General features: G+C 43.0%; 1 protein-coding gene across 1 annotated transcript in view; it reads right to left on the reverse strand.

Moving 5' to 3' along the window:
- LOC131701795 (uncharacterized) overlaps positions 1-17485 on the reverse strand; it is a 58649-nt gene extending 41164 nt beyond the window's left edge. The window contains exons 1-2 of the mRNA XM_059001728.1: positions 17404-17485; positions 9401-9509 (exon numbers count right to left, since the gene is read on the reverse strand). Of these exons, the coding sequence (XP_058857711.1) occupies positions 9401-9509; positions 17404-17485 (191 nt within the window). The remainder of the gene's footprint in view (positions 1-9400; positions 9510-17403) is intronic.
- Between the last annotated feature and the right edge of the window lie 1888 nt (positions 17486-19373).

Consider the following 19373-nt stretch of genomic DNA (forward strand, 5'->3'; position numbering starts at 1 on the left):
CCTCCAGGATATTAAAAACTGTAAATGCTACAAAACATATAATAGACAAGTCTCCTGAATATTAAAAACGGTTCCTGCGTGTGTGGAGAATGGAAGGTGCTAATTGCATTTTTGGTGTAAAAACCAAGATAAATCGATCCCATTGAGCTTTCTGCATTCATTATCATTAATGAGGTATTTATTCAGATCATCCGTTTTATGGAGTATTAACTGACCTTGCTGATCTGGCCAGGACATCCTTCACAATGTGATCTGAATAAACAGACGTATAATTATTATTATTATTTATTTCTTAGCAGACGCCCTTATCCAGGGCGACTTACAATTGTTACAAGATATCACATTATACATTATTTCACATTATACAGATATCACATTATTTATTTATTTTTACATACAATTACCCATTTATACAGTTGGGTTTTTACTGGAGCAATCTAGGTAAAGTACCTTGCTCAAGGGTACAACAGCAGTGTCCCCCACTGGGGATTGAACCCACAACCCTCTGGTCAAGAGTCCAGAGCCCTAACCACTACTCCACACTGCTGCCCGTACAGTATATATAAATGAAAGGGAGTGCTAAGAAAAAATATTTTCTCTGACTAACACTACCAATATTATCTCTGCCCCCCATTGCTTCTGTTGAAGATCTGCATGTCTGTACTTTGATTATGTTTCAAGAGTGCTAGGGATGTAAAGATACTGCTGCTTCCCGGTTCCTAATCATTTCCTGTGTCGCAGGTCAAACTCTGTGCTCCAATGGTCTAGCTGCAATCAGACCATGTGACCTACAGCATGGTACTTACTAGGATAAGCTTATCTATTGTATACTATTTTAATTATTTACAAAACTGAATTTACACAAAAAGTTAATTACCAGCCAGCCACAGTGGCCGTGTTTCCACACAGCTCAGAAAGTGAATTACGAACCAGCCACAGTGGTCGTGTTTCCACTCAGCTCAGAAAGTGAATTACGAACCAGCCACAGTGGCCGTGTTTCCACACAGCTCAGAAAGTGAATTACGAACCAGCCACAGTGGCCGTGTTTCCACACAGCTCAGAAAGTGAATTACGAACCAGCCACAGTGGCCGTGTTTCCACACAGCTCAGAAAGTGAATTACGAACCAGCCACAGTGGTCGTGTTTCCACATAGCTCAGAAAGTGAATTACGAACCAGCCACAGTGGTCGTGTTTCCACACAGCTCAGACCAGATCCCTGGTAACCCGTTCAGGACCAAGCATGTTTCAGTGGGATGCTCCCCCGGGACCAGGCGTTTTTGACTTCCTATAAAAATTAAATTATTACAATTATGAATACAATTATTAAAGCTGTTGTATACTTTGACCTCTTGGGTTATTTCATTGTACTAATGTGAGATTCCATTTTTACATTACATGTAATTGTTTATAAAATGTGTTTTGACATATTTCATGGCTGATGTAATAAAACATGCTGTTCTGCAAGACAGTCCCCAAAAGAAACCTCTGAAAGTAGAGGTACATGTACAGAAACATGACACAGATGTTTCCCAATTCAGAAGAAGATGAATAGAAGATTTAAATACACAGTTGTGTGGGAGTTTCAGAACGACACCCAACACAAGTGGGAAACATTGGCATGCTAGACATATTACTTGACTAAAATTACTTTGTCAATTTGATTTGCTCATATTTGATTTTGTTTTTTTATCCAAACCAAACGGATGCATTTTCCTATTAAAATGCTGAATTAGAAGCAATTCTCAACAAGCGGCAGGCATGTTCTTACTGCAGCTCATTGGTATTGGCTATTGCTACATTAACGGCATTAGGCAACTCCTATAGAAAGTTTATATTTTAGATTCTGATAACCTGGGTTGCAGTAAAAACGACTATCGCCAGTTAAGAATGTGTTTTAAGATTAAGAATGCAACTCTCCTCACACTGTGCTGTACTTTTGTTTTAAACCTATGACTTGTTGCATGAGGACTTTGTTTACATTCAAAAATAAAATAAGGGTCAAAATAAAAGTACAACTCTAAGGAGTTCAATATAAATATGGTGCTTAAAATCTGGAAAGAGCAGAGTGAGAGCTTCAAAACAAGGTGCAATTCGTGTATTTCCAGCATTGGACCATGTCAGGAGAGAGCCGTGAATGAGAGTGTTTTGCAATGTTACTGCTGTGCTGTAAGTAGGGTTGCCAACGGTCCAGTTTTTGACAGGACATCTGTTTTAAGGGAATTTGTACAGTGTCTGGTCAGAACCACTGACTGGACAGCAGAAGCCTGGTTCTGGTGAATCTTGCTTACTCACTTGTAGCAGGGCGGTATCAAGGGGAAGCCCCATCCACAGTAACTTAAAAAAAACTTGGGCAGATTGTGGCCGAGGGGTAATAGAATAATTGCCAGCTAGTTAAACCCCTCGACCACGATATATAGACCTGCAGCTTTCTGCACTCGTGGGTGTATGAGAGGAACAGAGCGAGCGAGGAGAGAGAGAAAACAAAACTTAATTAAATACAGGAACAGTGACAGCGACTGCCCAGCCTGACCTGTGTTGTTTTTATTATTTTGTGTTCGTGATTTGTTTTATTTAAAATATTTATTTTGCTCTGTGAGCACAGTTTTTTTCTGTTTGAACTTTTTATTTATTTTTGTATTATTTAAATAAAACGGCGTCATCGCGTCATTTATTTTGATGTGCAGTACTGGTGTCAGTTTCCTTCCTGCTTCTGTCCTGACGTCACTGCCCAGCCACCCTGTCACATCACTGTTCATTGCTGTCGGGGTATTTCCATTCTTGATGAGCCAGTGAACCACTGACCGGACAGCAAAAGCCTGGTTCTGGTGAATCTTGCTTACTCACTGTTCATTGCTGTGGGGAATTTCCATTCTCGCTGAGCCAGTCCTTTCACCGCTCCACTGTGCAAACCTTTTTTTTTTTCCTATCAATCTAATAAATTCAAGAACTACACTGAAATGTGTTGTGTGGTATTTTTCCATTCACTACTAGCGGGATACGATTACTGAGCATCCATATTTTAATTATATCACGCATAGCTCCACCCCCCCCCCCCCCTCCCCCTCGGATCGCTCCACTCACATTCTCAGGTGTTGTGCTCCCCCCCTAATTCTGTTCTGAATGCCCCTTTATCTAATCTCCATTTGTGACCCCTGGTCCTTGTTTCTTTTTTCAGGTCAAAAAAGTCCTCTGGGTCGACATTGTCAATACCTTTTAGAATTTTGAATGCTTGAATCAGATCGCCTCATAGTCTTCTTTCTTCGAGCCTGTCTGCATACGACATGCCTTTTAAACCCGGGATAATTCTGGTTGCTCTTCTTTGAACTCTTTCTAGAGCAGCAATATCCTTTTTGTAACAAGGTGACCAGAACTGAACACATTATTCTAGGTGAGGTCTTACTAATGCATTGTAAAGTTTTAGCATTACTTCCCTTGATTTAAATTCAACACTTTTCACAATATATCCGAGCATCTTGTTGGCCTTTTTACAGCTTCCCCACATTTTCTAGATGAAGACATTTCTGAGTCAACATAAACTCCTAGGTCTTTTTCATAGATTCCTTCTTCAATTTCAGTATCGCCCATATGATATTTATAATGCACATTTTTATTGCCTGCGTGCAGTACCTTACACTTTTCTCTATTAAATGTAATTTGCCATGTGTCTGCCCAGTTCTGAATGCTGAATGCTAGATTTGTTTATTTTAAGAGCTCCTAGTCCCTTTAACACTTCTGCCTCGGTTATGCTAAAGTTATGTAAAACAGGATAGGGGCATGTTGTCTGTATCCTCCTTTGTAAAAATGTGTGAAAAGTAATCATTTAATATATTTGCAATTTTTTTTTCTCTACGTCTTTGCCATTTGTATCTCTTAGATATTTAATCTCCTCTTTGAATGTTCTCTTGCTGTTATATTATTGGAAAAACGTTTTGGAATTGGTTTTAGCCCCCTTGCTCATTTTGATTTCTCTCTTGGCCTTTCTAACTTCCTTTTTGACTTGTGTTTGCAGTTCCAAGTACTCTTTCTGTGTACTTTGTTTTGGGTCCCTTTTAAACGCTCTGTAAAGTTCCTTTTTTCACTGAATATTTTTTTTTAAATTGATCTATTAAAACATTTTGGCCATTTGGAAGGATAATTTCTCTGGCTAAAAGAAAACTACATGGAAACACACACAACCCGAAAGTACTACCACAACAGAGTGAGAAAAAGGTGAGACTTATTTTTCTTTTTCCATGGAAACTGGATCTTAAAGCATTATCTCACCTTAAATAAACTGTTGATACTCCTCAGGGAAGGCAAACCATTTCTTGAGGGTTTACAATACAAATACAAAAGAGTCCGCTATACAGAGCAGGGTTTACAATACAAATACAAAAGAGTCTGCTATACAGAGCAGGGTTTACAATAGAAATACAAAAGAGTCTGCTATACAGAGCAGGGTTTACAATACAAATACAAAAGAGTCTGCTATACAGAGCAGGGTTTACAATACAAATACAAAAGAGTCTGCTATACAGAGCAGGGTTTACAATACAAATACAAAAGAGTCTGCTATACAGAGCAGGGTTTACAATACAAATACAAAAGAGTCTGCTATACAGAGCAGGGTTTACAATACAAATACAAAAGAGTCCGCTATACAGAGCAGGGTTTACAATACAAATACAAAAGAGTCCGCTATACAGAGCAGGGTTTACAATACAAATACAAAAGAGTCCGCTATACAGAGCAGGGTTTACAATACAAATACAAAAGAGTCCGCTATACAGAGCAGGGTTTACAATACAAATACAAAAGAGTCTGCTATACAGAGCAGGGTTTACAATACAAATACAAAAGAGTCTGCTATACAGAGCAGGGTTTACAATACAAATACAAAAGAGTCTGCTATACAGAGCAGGGTTTACAATACAAATACAAAAGAGTCCGCAAAATGCCCAGCCAGGATATAGGACACCTATTGACTTACTGGGGAAATAATTGAAATGCTAAGCAGAACTTTCTAGCATACTGGGCAATTTTTTATGCCAATCAGCTGTCACCTGCACAGGACTGCCAGCTGCAGATATTGATGTATGTGAACCCTGGGGCATTCATCTCCACCCCGCATTTCAATATGCTTCACTTTGGGAAAACACAGCTACACACAATAATGCTTTTCTTCACTTGACAGCACCACTCACCAGCACCAACACACAGCTTACTGTGCTTATATATTTGCCTTGGAGCAAAAATGTATATTATTAATGTGTATGCATTCTATAACGAGTCCTTAATATTTGTATAAATCTATCAGTGCAACCGGAAATCATTTCTTTAATGTTGTTACGCAAATAAGATGAACTCTTTCCTTACTTTCCTGGCTGTTTTACAGTTTTTCTCAATTGCTCAAAGCAAAACTATGTTTCCATGTCAAATTTTATTATACATCTTGCATAACCAAATGCTTGCACCAAATCATGACATTATGAGAGCTTTTGTGTTTAAGTATTCAAACAAAAGGAAATCCCAAATATTTCACCCAATTACAAAACTCACAAAATCAAACATTAAAGAAATGTATACTAAAGATGCATTGGTCATATTTGATTGGCACAAATGAATACAGTATTAATTATAAAATTAAACTTACAGTAAAAAATATATATGTGTGTGTGATGAAATTAAAAGCTATTTTATCATGTATACTTGCATGCCTTTGGTATGTCATAGAATAAAGCAAAGAAGCTGTGAAAAGAGATGAATTATTGCTTATTCTACAAAGATATTCTAAAATGGCCTGGACACATTTGTTGGTATCCCTTAGAAAAGATAATAAATAACTGGATTATAGTGATATTTCAAACTAATTAGTTTCTTTAATTAGTATCACACATGTCTCCAATCTTGTAATCAGTCATTCAGCCTATTTAAATGGAGAAAAGTAGTCACTGTGCTGTTTGGTATCATTGTGTGCACCACACTGAACATGGACCAGAGAAAGCAAAGGAGAGAGTTGTCTGAGGAGATCAGAAAGAAAATAATAGACAAGCATGGTCAAGGTAAAGGCTACAAGACCATCTCCAAGCAGCTTGATGTTCCTGTGACAACAGTTGCAAATATTATTAAGAAGTTTAAGGTCCATGGAACTGTAGCCAACCTCCCTGGGCGCGGCCGCAAGAGGAATCGACCCCAGATTGAACAGAAGGATAGTGCGAATGATAGAAAAATAACCAAGGATAACTGCCAAAGAGATACAAGCTGAACTCCAAGGTGAAGGTACGTCAGTTTCTGATCGAACCATCCGTCGCTTTTTGAGCGAAAGTGGGCCCCATGGAAGAAGACCCAGGAGGACTCCACTTTTGAAAGAAAAACATAAAAAAGCCAGACTGGAATTTGCTAAAATGCATATTGACAAGCCACAATCCTTCTGGGAGAATGTCCTTTGGACAGATGAGTCAAAACTGGAGCTTTTTGGCAAGTCACATCAGCTCTATGTTCACAGACGAAAAAATGAAGCTTTCAAAGAAAAGAACACAATACCTACAGTGAAACATGGAGGTGGCTCGGTTATGTTTTGGGGCTGCTTTGCTGCGCCTGGCACAGGGTGCCTTGAATCTGTGCAGGGCACAATGAAATCTCAAGACTATCAAGGCATTCTGGAGCGATACATGTGTCAGAAAGCTCTGTCTCAGTCGCAGGTCATGGGTCCTCCAACAGGATAATGACCCAAAACACACAGCTAAAAGCACCCAAGAATGGATAAGAACAAAACATTGGACTATTCTGAAGTGGCATTCTATGAGTCCTGATCTGAATCCTATCGAACATCTATGGAAAGAGCTGAAACTTGCAGTCTGGAGAAGGCACCCATCAAACCTGAGACAACTGGAGCATTGCTCAGGAAGAGTGGGTCAAACTACCTGTTAACAGGTGCAGAAGTCTCATTGAGAGCTACAGAAAACGTTTGATTGCAGTGATTGCCTCTAAAGGTTGTGCAACAAAATATTCGGTTAGCGGTCCCATCATTTTTGTCCATGCCATTTTCATTTGTTTTCTTATTTACAATATTATGTTGAATAAAAAATCAAAAGCAAAGTCTGATTTCTATTAAATATGGAATAAACAATGGTGGATGCCAATTACTTTTGTCAGTTTCAAGTTATTTCAGAGAAAATTGTGCATTCTTCATTTTTTGTGGAGGGGTACCAACAAATTTGAGCACGTCTGTGTATATATATACACATATACATATACACACACACAGACACACAGACACAACATAAAAATATACTGTAACAGGGGAGATCTGGACTGACTATTTGGCACATCTGTATTACTGCAGGTAGAGGGCAGCAGTCTCGTGGGATCCGCCTGTCGGTCATGGCGATGACACGGAGAGGTGGGGAAGAGGGTGTGTGTGCTTTCCCTCTCTCTGAGTGGCTGAGGGGCGGGCCTTGGGAGACTGCTCAGCCCATAAGATCTGGTTTGGTTGGGCGCTCGGGTGGCCGTGTTTGGGGAATACCCAGTGACACTGACGAAAGACGTCAGTTTTAAAATAAAACGAGGCAAACCTGGCTGGGGAAAACAGCCGGCCTTAAAAGAATTTAAAGAGGAAAGAAATAACAGAAATCACCACGTACCCGAGGGGACGTGCTTAGTTGTACGGGGAACTCCGGCCATCCCAGTGTATAGAGGGTAACTGAGCATAGGACGGAGGCTTGTTCTGACCGGCTTAGCGGAAGTGGGGGCACTGCGTAAGCAGCACTTTTTGTTTGTAGTTTCATTACTGTGTTTTATTTTCCCTTTTTCTTTCGCCTTTGGTTTTCATTATTATTTACGAGCACTTGTTGTGCCTGTACCTGTATTGGTAAACACTGTGGTTCTGGTTACTGTTGTCAGTATCCAGTCCACAGACAACAGCGCCATCTACTGTACCAAATAAATCAGTGCGCCTGAGCAGCGTTACAAATAAAGTACTGTCTCCTTGTGTCAGTGAATTGCCCACCACCCTTCCACATATACATATACACATTTATATTTATTCAACATCAGCGAGTCACTCATTCCTTTCTAACCACGCGGAAAGAATTGTCTGGCGTCACAGATCTAGGCTTGGCAGTCTTCTGGTGTAATGTCATTACAAGCCTCATCCATGGCCTGGAAAAGCATGGCTTGTTCATGGGGATTGTGATCATACACCTTCCACCTCCAGGAGGAGGAAAACTCCTCAATAGGATTCAGAACAGGGGAATACGGTGGAAGGTACATTACCGGGAAGCGGGGATGTGCAGCAAACCACTCCTGCTCCACCACAGCATGATGAAAACTCACACTGTTCCAAATAGTGACAAACGGTGTGACCTCGCCTCCTGCTGCCACTGCTGCATTGGGTTGGATGCCAAGAAAGACTGGCAGCCGCTCTGTATTGTATGCACCAAGCAATGGACTGCAGCAAACAACTCTGTTATGCCAGATGGCAGCACACATAGTGATGTTCCCTCTACGCTGCCCAGGCACATCCACAGTGGCACTCTGTCCAATGATGCTTTGGCCACGTCTGCGTCTTTTTGCCAAGTTGAAGCCTGCCTCGTCAACGAAGATTTAGTCATATGGAGAAATGCTGGCATCAAACTCCATCATTCTCTGTAAACATATAAAGATATGTTCGGGTGTGTTTATTCTGTAAGAAAGAAATCTGAGACCAGCAGAACGCATTTCACAGAACTAAGGTCCCTGCTCAGAATAGGACTCAGTAATTGAGAAATTGTACATTTCATATCATGTTAGTGTAACTAGTCGTATTTTGCATTATCATTACTGTAGTAAAATTACAGTAAACGTACTTGTACATATTGGTTTCGAATTTCCTTCACCCTTTCACTGTTTCGTAATTCCTTCACCCTTTCAAAAGGTACCACATAGAGTTGTTTCATTCAAACATGGCGACTCTTCAGAACACGGTCAATGGTTGACAAACTGACATTGTTCACACCATGAAATACATCATTGTCATCATCAGTCTTGCTCTGTATCTCACGAAGGCAGATGTCATTACTGGCACGGACCATCTCAGTTATTGTCGACTCTTGCAGTTCAGTGAGGAGACAACCATGGCCACCACTATTTGATTTCCTTTCAGATCTAAAAGCAGAGTAATGCATTCACATTGGATATTTACTGTGAAATGATAATGTGACACAAAACATGCTCATAATTATATATTTGTATGTTTGTAATATGCACTTGATTTACCGATTCTCAGTATGAAATGTATGGATGATAGATGCAACGGTGGAGCGTTTCAGGTTTGGTTGAACTATCAACTCAGCTGCTTTCATTGTCAAGCCTCTGTTGATGACATGATCAATGACAGTCTGGTCGTATTTCATTTGAGACAGCAGCACGCTTTTGTCTCACTTGTCCGGGCTGTCTGCCCACAATACCACGACCGCGACCACGTCCACGTCCACGTCCATGAGCACCTTCCTCTGCTTGCTCCATGCTTTCACACACTGCAACTTGTTTCCTTTGGGAATCACAGCCTTTTATACACCACGTTAACATTTGATAACAGATGTTATTTAAAATAACGAGCATTGATTGTTAGCAACAGCAATAAGATTGATGTATTTTGCAAAGAAAACATGGTGTTTTGGTGTTTGTGTTAACTGTTTTGAGAATTGTGCTAATAGTTTCAGGAATTTTGCTTTAGCAATTGAGAAAAACTGTAATAAGATTAACCCTTTCTAGGATGGAAATTTTAAATGTTTAAACGTATGAACTGTAAAGAAGTGGTTAAACGTTGAATATGCTAGACGTATAACCGGTCACGTGACATATTTCACCAGAACACATATTTTTTAATGCATTCATTTTAGTAATTTATCATCATATACAGCAGCCCGTCGCATTTCCAACTTGATGCCACAGTAAGGGTGGATATTGTGACAGGCTGGCTGCAGAGAGGAACTCAGACCAGAGAGAGAAACACAGACGGTGATGATGAGAGAAACTGAGTGCGATTGTTGCACTTAGTGTTTAATAACAAATAAATAAAAAGGTTTAACAAACAGAACACAAAAACAGGACACGGCACTTTAAGCCAAAATAAATAGACAAACAAAACGAACTAACACTTAACAAACGGTGCACGGAGACAAACAAACACGGTGAGTACAAAACACTTATAATTATTATTTCCCTTTACTTTACGTTCTCCTTCTCTCTCACCCGTTCTCCACTCTCGAACACCCAACCCCGAGTGAAAGAAGTGTGCATCTATATATACTGTTGTGCTGGGATTCAATTACTAATTAATTATTCACTTGAATCCCAGCACGTGAATTAATTCTGTGCAACCCCGTGCTCATATACTATACTTTAAATGCACGTGCAGTGATGTGCAATCCCGTGCCTAAATACAAATATACAATTTAAATCACACGTGAAACACAGACCCGTTTATATCCCGTGTACCAATCTCTATACACCAACATTAACACACGCAACATACAACATATAACACAGAAAATACACACAGGGGCGGGCACTTCGTCACATATACCCCCCCCCCCCCTGTGCAAAGCACACATGGCCTCAATGGCCACCTCCCCCCTTAAAAACCCAGCAGTCCAGAACAAAGTCTCGGGCTGGGAAGGGAGGCTTCAGTGGGCCCATGGCTGGAAATGCTGTCAGCACCCCTGCCGGTAGTGGCACGGCTGACAGCATGCTGGTCCACTCCTGCAGTGAAATTGCTGCGGGGGGATGCTGGTCTCCTGATCTCTCCCCCTTTCTTCGTAGCCGGTAGCTCCTCTTGGTGGGGCTCCGACCACAGTACTTCCGGCAGTGAAGAAGCTGCAGTGGGAGCAGGTCTCCGGACCTCCCCCACGATCTCCGGCAGCGAAACTGCTGCAGTGGGAGCAGGTCTCCGGACCTCCCCCACGATCTCCGGCAGCGAAACTGCTGCAGTGGGAGCAGGTCTCCTGACCTCCCCCACCTTCTTCGTGGCTGGCAGCTCCCCTTGGTGGGGTTCCGGCCACAGTACCACAGGCAGCCCCAGGCGATGCGGAGCAGCTGGCAACCCCAGGCGATGCGGAGCGGCTGGCAACCCCAGGCGATGCGGAGCGGCTGGCAACCCCAGGCGAAGCGAAGCGGCTGGCAACTCCAGGCGATGCGGAGTGACAGGCAACCCCAGGCGATGCGGAGCAACAGGCAGCCCCAGGCGATGCGGCGCAACAGGCAGCCCCAGGCAATGCGGCGTGACAGGCAGCCCCAGGCGATGCCAGACAGGCATCCTTGGGCGAAGCGTGGCAAGCATCCTTGGGCGAAGCGAGGCAGGCATCCTTGGGCGAAGCGAGGCAGGCATCCTTGGGCGAAGCGAGGCAGGCATCCTTGGGCGAAGCGAGGCAGGGAGTCAGGACAAGCTGGGATGCGGGTGTTGGCCCTCTTCTCGGCCTCTGCGGCCGGGCGGTTCTTCCCCGTGCTTCCCTCAGCTGCCTATGCAAGGGCTGCTGAGGACCGCCAGCATCGAGTCCTGGTCCTTCTGGTGAAGGGAGAGGCAGCTCCTGCTCCTCTCCCCTGATGGTGATGGAGGTAGAGGCAGCTCCTGATGCTTTGCTCCTGCCGGTGAAGGTGGCAGAGGCAGAGGCAGCTCCGGCTGCTCTGCTCCTGCCGGTGAAGATGGGAGCAGTGTGTAGTCTCCTGGCGACGAAGGTGGGAGCAGCGTGTAGTCTCCCCCTTTTGCAGGGGACTGGTGCTGCTCTGCCTCTCTTGCAGGGGACTGGTGCGGCTCTGCCTCTCTTGCAGGGGACTGGTGTGGCTCTGCCTCTCTTGCAGGGGACTGGTGCGGCTCTGCCTCGGAAGGGGAAACCAGCAGGCATTCTTCCTCTGCTGGTGGAGATGGGGACAGCAGGCATTTTCCCTCTGCTGGTGGAGATGGGGACAGCAGGCATTCTTCCTCTGCTGGTGGAGGTGGAACCAGCAGGCATTCTCCCTCTGCTGGCAGCTTGGGTCCTAGGGCTATGGAAGCCCCAACTTCCCTCTCTTTGGGCTGTGGACGCACCGACTCCTCCCTTTTGGGCTGTGGACGCACCGACTCCTCCCTTTTGGGCTGTGGACGCACCGACTCCTCCCTTTTGGGCTGTGGATGCACCGACTCCCCCCTCTTGGGCTGTGGACGTTCGGGCTCCTCCCACTCAGGCGTAGGACGTTCGGGCTCCTCCCACTTAGGCGTAGGACTTTCGGGCTCCTCCCACTCAGGCGTAGGACGTTCGGGCTCCTCCCGCTCAGGCGTAGGATGCTCGGGCTCCTCCCGCTTGGGCTGTGGACGCTCGGGCTCCTCCCGCTTGGGCTGTGGATGCTCTGGCTCCTCCCGCTTGGGCTGTGGACGCTCTGGCTCCTCCCTCTTGGGCTGTGGACGCTCAGGCTCCTCCTCATAACTGCGGAAGGGACAGACGGCAAAGTAATGCTTACCCTCGCAGAGGGGGCACAACGGTAATGACAGCCGGTTGGGTCCTGGTTTCCTAGTCTTCCGGCGGAACCACTCCTCCGTGTCTTCCCCCCATCCCATCTTTCGGGACAGTGCCCGAAGAGCCACATGGACGGAGCAGTGCAAGGTGATGTGACCATAGTCCTGCTTCCTCCTTTCCCCCTTTGCTCTGCTGTTGCTGCTTCTTCAGGCTGTTCTTTCCCATTATTTTTTTTTATTATTATTTTTTTTTTTTATATACAGTCCTGTGGGTTTTTCCACATCACCCGCAGTACCCTTTCTGGCCTGAGTCCTGAAGGCGCTGTCGTCCCGGTTCTGACACCACGTGTGACAGGCTGCAGGGAGGAACTCAGACCAGAGAGAGAAACACACAGACAGACGGTGATGATGAGAGAAACTGAGTGCGATAGTTGCACTTAGCGTTTAATAACCAAATAAATAAAAAGGTTTAACAAACAGAACACAAAAACAGGACACGGCACTTTAAGCCAAAATAAATAGACAAATAAAACGAACTAACACTTAACAAATGGTGCACGGAGACAAACAAACACGGCGAGTACAAAACACTTATTATTATTATTATTTCCCTTTTCTTTACGTTCTCCTTCTCTCTCACCCGTTCTCCACTCTCGAACACCCAACCCCGAGTGAAAGAAACGTGCATCTATATATACTGTTGTGCTGGGATTCAATTACTAATTAATTATTCACTTGAATCCCAGCACGTGAATTAATTCTGTGCAACCCCGTGCTCACATACTATACTTTAAATTCACGTGCAGTGATGTGCAATCCCGTGCCTAAATACAAATATACAATTTAAATCACACGTGAAACACAGACCAGTTTATATCCCGTGTATCTCTATACACCAACATTAACACATGCAACATACAACATATAACACAGAAAATACACACAGGGGCGGGCACTTCGTCACAATATTATAAAAAGGAAGGGGGTTGGCATTGCCTCCAAGTAGCTTTTCTAATTGGTGCAACAGAAAGATTGACAATGGGGCGGGTTTTATTCTCGGTTGATCTGGCACTTCATTGGTACACTATGTGTTCATGCTGTAGTGGGCTTGTTATGGTTCAGTACACATGGAGTAAGAAAGGTGTTTTTTTCTGACGTTTGTTATATATTTTTTTTAATAAAATTGCATCTCTAAACAATGGAATGAGGCAAAGTCACGTTTGGAATTATTTTGAGGAACCAGACGAGAAAACCGTGGTATGTAAAATTACTATGCCAAACAAAATTGCCATACCACTAAAACACAAGTTCAATGCTTCATTATTTGAAATGAAAGCATTCAGAATTACTGTGGATGGAGTTACAGAATGCAGTGAAAAGCAAACATCCAGAATAAACAGAATGCTCTAGATGGCGACTGTGAATACCTAGAACATGATTTTAAAAGGAAGGTTTTTTTCAATATTAAATTAGAGAACACATAAGTGTAAAATAATTACATATAGGCTTTAATTTACCAGTACACTTTTATGCAAATCATTTGTTTTTAAAAAAAATAATAATAACGTCCTTGATATCTATGTAATTTCTCAACAGAAGGGGATACAGTCAGCACTCGGATATCCGTTACTCAGATACACGTCAGTCGCGTTTTACCATCCATGTATTAAGAATAAAATCAATCCCCATTATATATATATATATGTAACAAATTAATGATCTTACCTGTCACACGTGATTTCCGACTCCGTCACCACTTTTTTGATGCAAAGCCCATCTCTTCAATGTTACAATTTATTTGAATATCCATCTGTCACAAAGACGGCCGGAGTGGGTGGCGTCAGACCAGAAGCAGGAAATAAACAGACAGAGATGTGTGGTTTGGTGAAGCTGAGCGAATGCTTTTGCTCAGCATTTAATAAACAGAACAGAAAATAAAAGGTTTGAAACAACAAAACACAGCACACGGCACTTGAGGCCAAAATAAATAGACAAACAAAACGGACTAGACAGTGCACAGACAGACGAACAAAACACGGTGAGCAGATTTTAACTATTATTCTTTACACAAATACCTCCGTCTCCAATCCCGTTCTCCACTCACCGAACACCCAACCCTGACTGAATGAAACGTGCATCTATATATACTGTTGTGCTGGGATTCAATTACTAATTAATTATTCACTTGAATCCCAGCACGTGAATTAATTCTGTGCAACCCCGTGCTCACATATTACATTTAACCAGCAAGTGAAGTGATTTGTGCTCTCCTCGTGCCTAAATACAAATCTACACTTTTTAAATACACGTGAAACACAGACCCATTTATATCCCGTGTACCAATGACTATACACCAACATTAACACACGCACGCAACATACAACACATAACATGCACACAGGGGTGGGGCACATTGCCACATATACCCCCCCCCTGTGCAAAGCACACATGGCCTCAATGGCCACCTCCCCCCTTAAAAATCCAGCAGTCCAGGACAAAGCCACAAAACACAGCACACGGCACTTGAGGCCAAAATAAATAGACGAACAAAACGGACTAGACAGTGCACAGACAGACGAACAAAACACGGTGAGCAGATTGTAACTATTATTCTTCACACAAATACCTCCGTCTCCAATCCCGTTCTCCACTCACCGAACACCCAACCCTGACTGAATGAAACGTGCATCTATATATACTGTTGTGCTGGGATTCAATTACTAATTAATTATTCACTTGAATCCCAGCACGTGAATTAATTCTGTGCAACCCCGTGCTCACATATTACATTTAACCAGCACGTGAAGTGATTTGTGCCCTCCTCGTGCCTAAATACAAATCTACACTTTTTAAATACACGTGAAACACAGACCCGTTTATATCCCGTGTACCAATGACTATACACCAACATTTACACACACACGCAACATACAACACATAATATGCACACAGGGGTGGGGCACATTGCCACACCGTCGCAGCCCGCATTTTTTTTTTCTCTGCATGCCAAATCAGTCTGAAGCAGTTGCTATTAATTAATAGATACAGACAATAAATCTACCCGCTACGAAACCATGCTCGTCTTGACAGCTCATGAATATGCATGCCAGTGGCAATTTCTTTATATTTTATCTTTATCTTTAATTATATCTTTGTTGTTCTTTACCGTATTTTGCTTTATATTTTACTGTTTGCATTTTTTGTGTGTGGTTTTTTTTGCATCTTTTTTTGCGGTAAATAGTGAGACCCTGTGCAGTTACACAGCGCTTCCTCCAGTTTCACCTGACCAAAATGCAGCCAAAGCAAAGTGAACGAGACAAGCTAGGGTAATGTAACAGTTAATCATTAAACAGTTTGAGATGCTGTGATGTATTTCTTTTTAAATCTATGATCTTTAGTTGTTTTGTGACATTAGGGCCTTATCGAGCACTATATCCTGCAATTTTGAATACTGACTGGATACTGCTTTAATTCTGGAAACTGTTGTTGTTGTTTTTGTTTTTTTTTAATCTTTTGTTAAATTGCATACCTTTCACATTGTATGCAGTTCTGTGCATGGGTAACTGTGGCAAAGTGGTGAGTGAATACAGGTGAGTGCAGTGTAGAGCGGATACAAAAAAGACAGACGATTTCCAGGTGCAAAGGTGTTTATTGATTTAATTAACAATGTCCAGAGCCTTATGGCAAACACCTGTAAATGATAATGATGGAGTGATACAGCGGCGTGTATCACTCGGTATTTGTAATTCCCCGGGATTGACCCGTAACCAAAAGTCTAGTTTTACACACCAACACTAAACACAAAACACAAACACAGTTCTTAGTGATAGTGAATATGTGCAAGTGGTGTAATACAGTTCTCAGTGAAATGCAGGGGTGAAAGTGATGTCCGGGTTTACGCTGGCTTTCGCTAACTATAGTTTATTAAAAAACAGACAACAGTTAACAAAACACTAACAAACACAAGACAAAACTCACGGTTCACGAAACAGTACACAGACTCCTTGTAGGTTTTCAACACTAACCATTTACCAAGGAACAGATCACGTCAGCTATAACCCCTATTTACTGTATATCCTCGCTCATGACCCCTAGGTTAACGAGCGCATCCGCTCCTCCAATACTCAGATGCCACACTGTTTACCGTCTGGGTCATTGAGTTTGGATACCGTAGCTGCACCCCTTTCCTAAATGACCAACTTCCACCTACCCTACGGAATAAATTGTAGTGCCATTTGGTTAAGGGTACTCTGTTCCCATTACACAGTGCCCTCACAGGTCGAGAGGGAGATCTAACACCAAGCACCATTCGATCTCTGTCACATATCCCACTGCTCAGAGTGGAGCCGAAGGAACACTCGGCTAAATCTACCTTTCCCATTACTTCCCCCTCTCGGGAAAAATAATCCGCATTTTGGTGGTCTTTCCCCACACGGTTTACCATGTGGTACATGAAGGGCTGCAATGCCAGATACCACCGAGTTATCCGGGCATTGCTGTCCTTCATTGTGCTTAACCACTTGAGTGGGGCGTGGTCAGTGACGAGATCAAATGAGTGCCCCAGCAGGTAGTATCTCAAAGAGTGAGTAGTCCATTTGATGGCCAAACACTCTTTTTCGACAACGGAGTAGTTGTGCTCCCGAGAGAGCATCTTTTTACTTGTATACAAAATGGGATGTTCTACTCCATCTACCATTTGGGACAGGACTGCACCCAAACCGACATCCGACGCATCGGTGTGGAGGATGAATCTCTTGGTGAAGTCTGGAGTAATGAGAGTGGGGGCCTGGCAAAGTCTCTGCTTAACAATATTAAACGCCCCCTGACATTCTTCTGACCACTTAATTGAATTTGGTGCGCTCTTCCTGGTGAGGTCAACTAAGGGATTAACCACCGTGGCATACTCGGGGATAAAGCGGCGTTAATAACCGGCTAACTCCAGTAGAGACCTCACCTGAGCCTTGGTTTTTGGGGATTGCCACGTTCACCAAGGCCTGGACCTTGGTGACAACGGGTTTCACCCTGCCGTTCCACATTATAAATCCCAAGTATTGTGTCTCTTTTTTGGCAAACGCACATTTTCGCAAGTTAGCTCTCAGCCGGGCTGCCCTTAGAGACTGAAGGACGGCTGTGATCCTAGCCAAATGCTCTTGCCAGGTGGAGCTGTAAATCACCACATCATCAATATACGCTGCCGCATATTCACAATGTGGATGTAAAACCTGGTGCATCAGTCTCTGGAAGGCAGTGGGCCCACCATGTAGCCCAAATGGTGTGAAATGAAACAGCCCCTTTGGTGTTGAAAATGCGGTTTTCTCTCTAGAACTACAAGTTAACGGGATCTGCCAATATCCCTTCGTCAGATCCAGAGTGGAAATAAACCTTGCTGTCCCCAGTCTATATAGAAGCTCGTTGACCCAAGGCATGGGATAGGCATCAAACTTGGCAATAGCGTTTACCTTGTGGAAATCAACGCAGAAGCCACTATCACAATTGGACTGCACCACTCGCTCCTGGAAGACTCAATCACCCCAAGTTCGAGCATGTTCCATACTTCTTTGCAAACGCCACCTCGTCGACTTTCTGGAATCCGATAAGGTCTCTCTTGCACTGTGACACCTGGGGGAGAGACAATGACATATTTAACAAGGTTAGTTCTACCGGGCACGTCAGAAAAAATATATCGTTGAATTCCTCAATTAACATACGCAGCTCCTTTTGCTGATCAGGAAGTAACTATTCCCCCATCGAAATGTCCTTTGTGCTAGAGGCCTATAGCTCGGGGCCCAAATCATCCTCTATATTGCCTGGGGCTATAAATAAGGCCTCCCTTGCCTGCCAGGGCTTTAATTTTAATTTTATGTGATAAATTTATTTTTCATTACGGCGAACTAATTTCATAATTCACCTTTCCTATAGCCCGATTCACTTCATATGGCCCCTGCCATTTAGCACATAGTTTTCATTCTGAGGAGGGAAGCAGCATCATTACCTTGTCTCCAGGTCAAAAGGTTCGAAATAATGCATTTTGATTGTAATGCTAATGTTGTCAGGAGAAGTGGCAAACATTGTTGCAGCAGCAAAGGTCATTCAAAATGATCTAGACAGCATTCGGAACTGGGCAGACACATGGCAAATGACATTTAATAGAGTAAAGTGTAAAGTATTGCATGCAGGCAATAAAAATGTGCATTATAAATATCATATGGGTGATAGTGAAATTGAAGAAGGGAACAATGAAAAAGACCTAGGAGTTTATGTTGACTATCATCTAGACAATGTGGGGAAGCTATAAAAAAGGCCAACAAGATGCTCGGATATATTGTGAAAAGTGTTGAATTTAAATCAAGGGAAGTAATGATAAAACTTTACAATGCATTAGTAAGACCTCACCTAGGATATTGTGTTCATTTTTGGTCACCTCGTTACAAAAAGGATATTACTGCTCTAGAAAGAGTGCAAAGAAGAGCAACCAGAATTATCCAGTGTTCAAAAAGCATGTTGTATGCAGACAGGCTAAAAGAATTGAATCTATTCAGTCTTGAACAAAGAAGACTACGCGGCGATCTGATTCAAGCATTCAAAATCCTAAAAGGTATAGACAATGTCGACCCAAGGTACCTTTTTGACCTGAAAAAAGAAACAAAGACCAGGGGTCACAAATGGAGATTAGATAGAGGGGCATTCAGAGCAGAAAATAGGAGACACTTTTTTACACAGAGAATTGTGAGGGTCTGGAACCAACTCCCCAGTAATGTTGTTGAAGCTGAGATTCTGGGATCAATAAGCTACTAACAACCAAACGAGCAAGATGGGCTGAATGGCCTCCTCTCGTTTCTAAAATTTCTTATGTTCTTATGTTCTTAACTCTCTCTACGGTGGTCTTCCGTCATGCTGCCATGAACAGACTGCAGCTGATTCAAA

The sequence above is a fragment of the Acipenser ruthenus genome, chromosome 26, assembly GCF_902713425.1.
Source record: "Acipenser ruthenus chromosome 26, fAciRut3.2 maternal haplotype, whole genome shotgun sequence".
Taxonomy (NCBI): Eukaryota; Metazoa; Chordata; class Actinopteri; order Acipenseriformes; family Acipenseridae; genus Acipenser; species Acipenser ruthenus.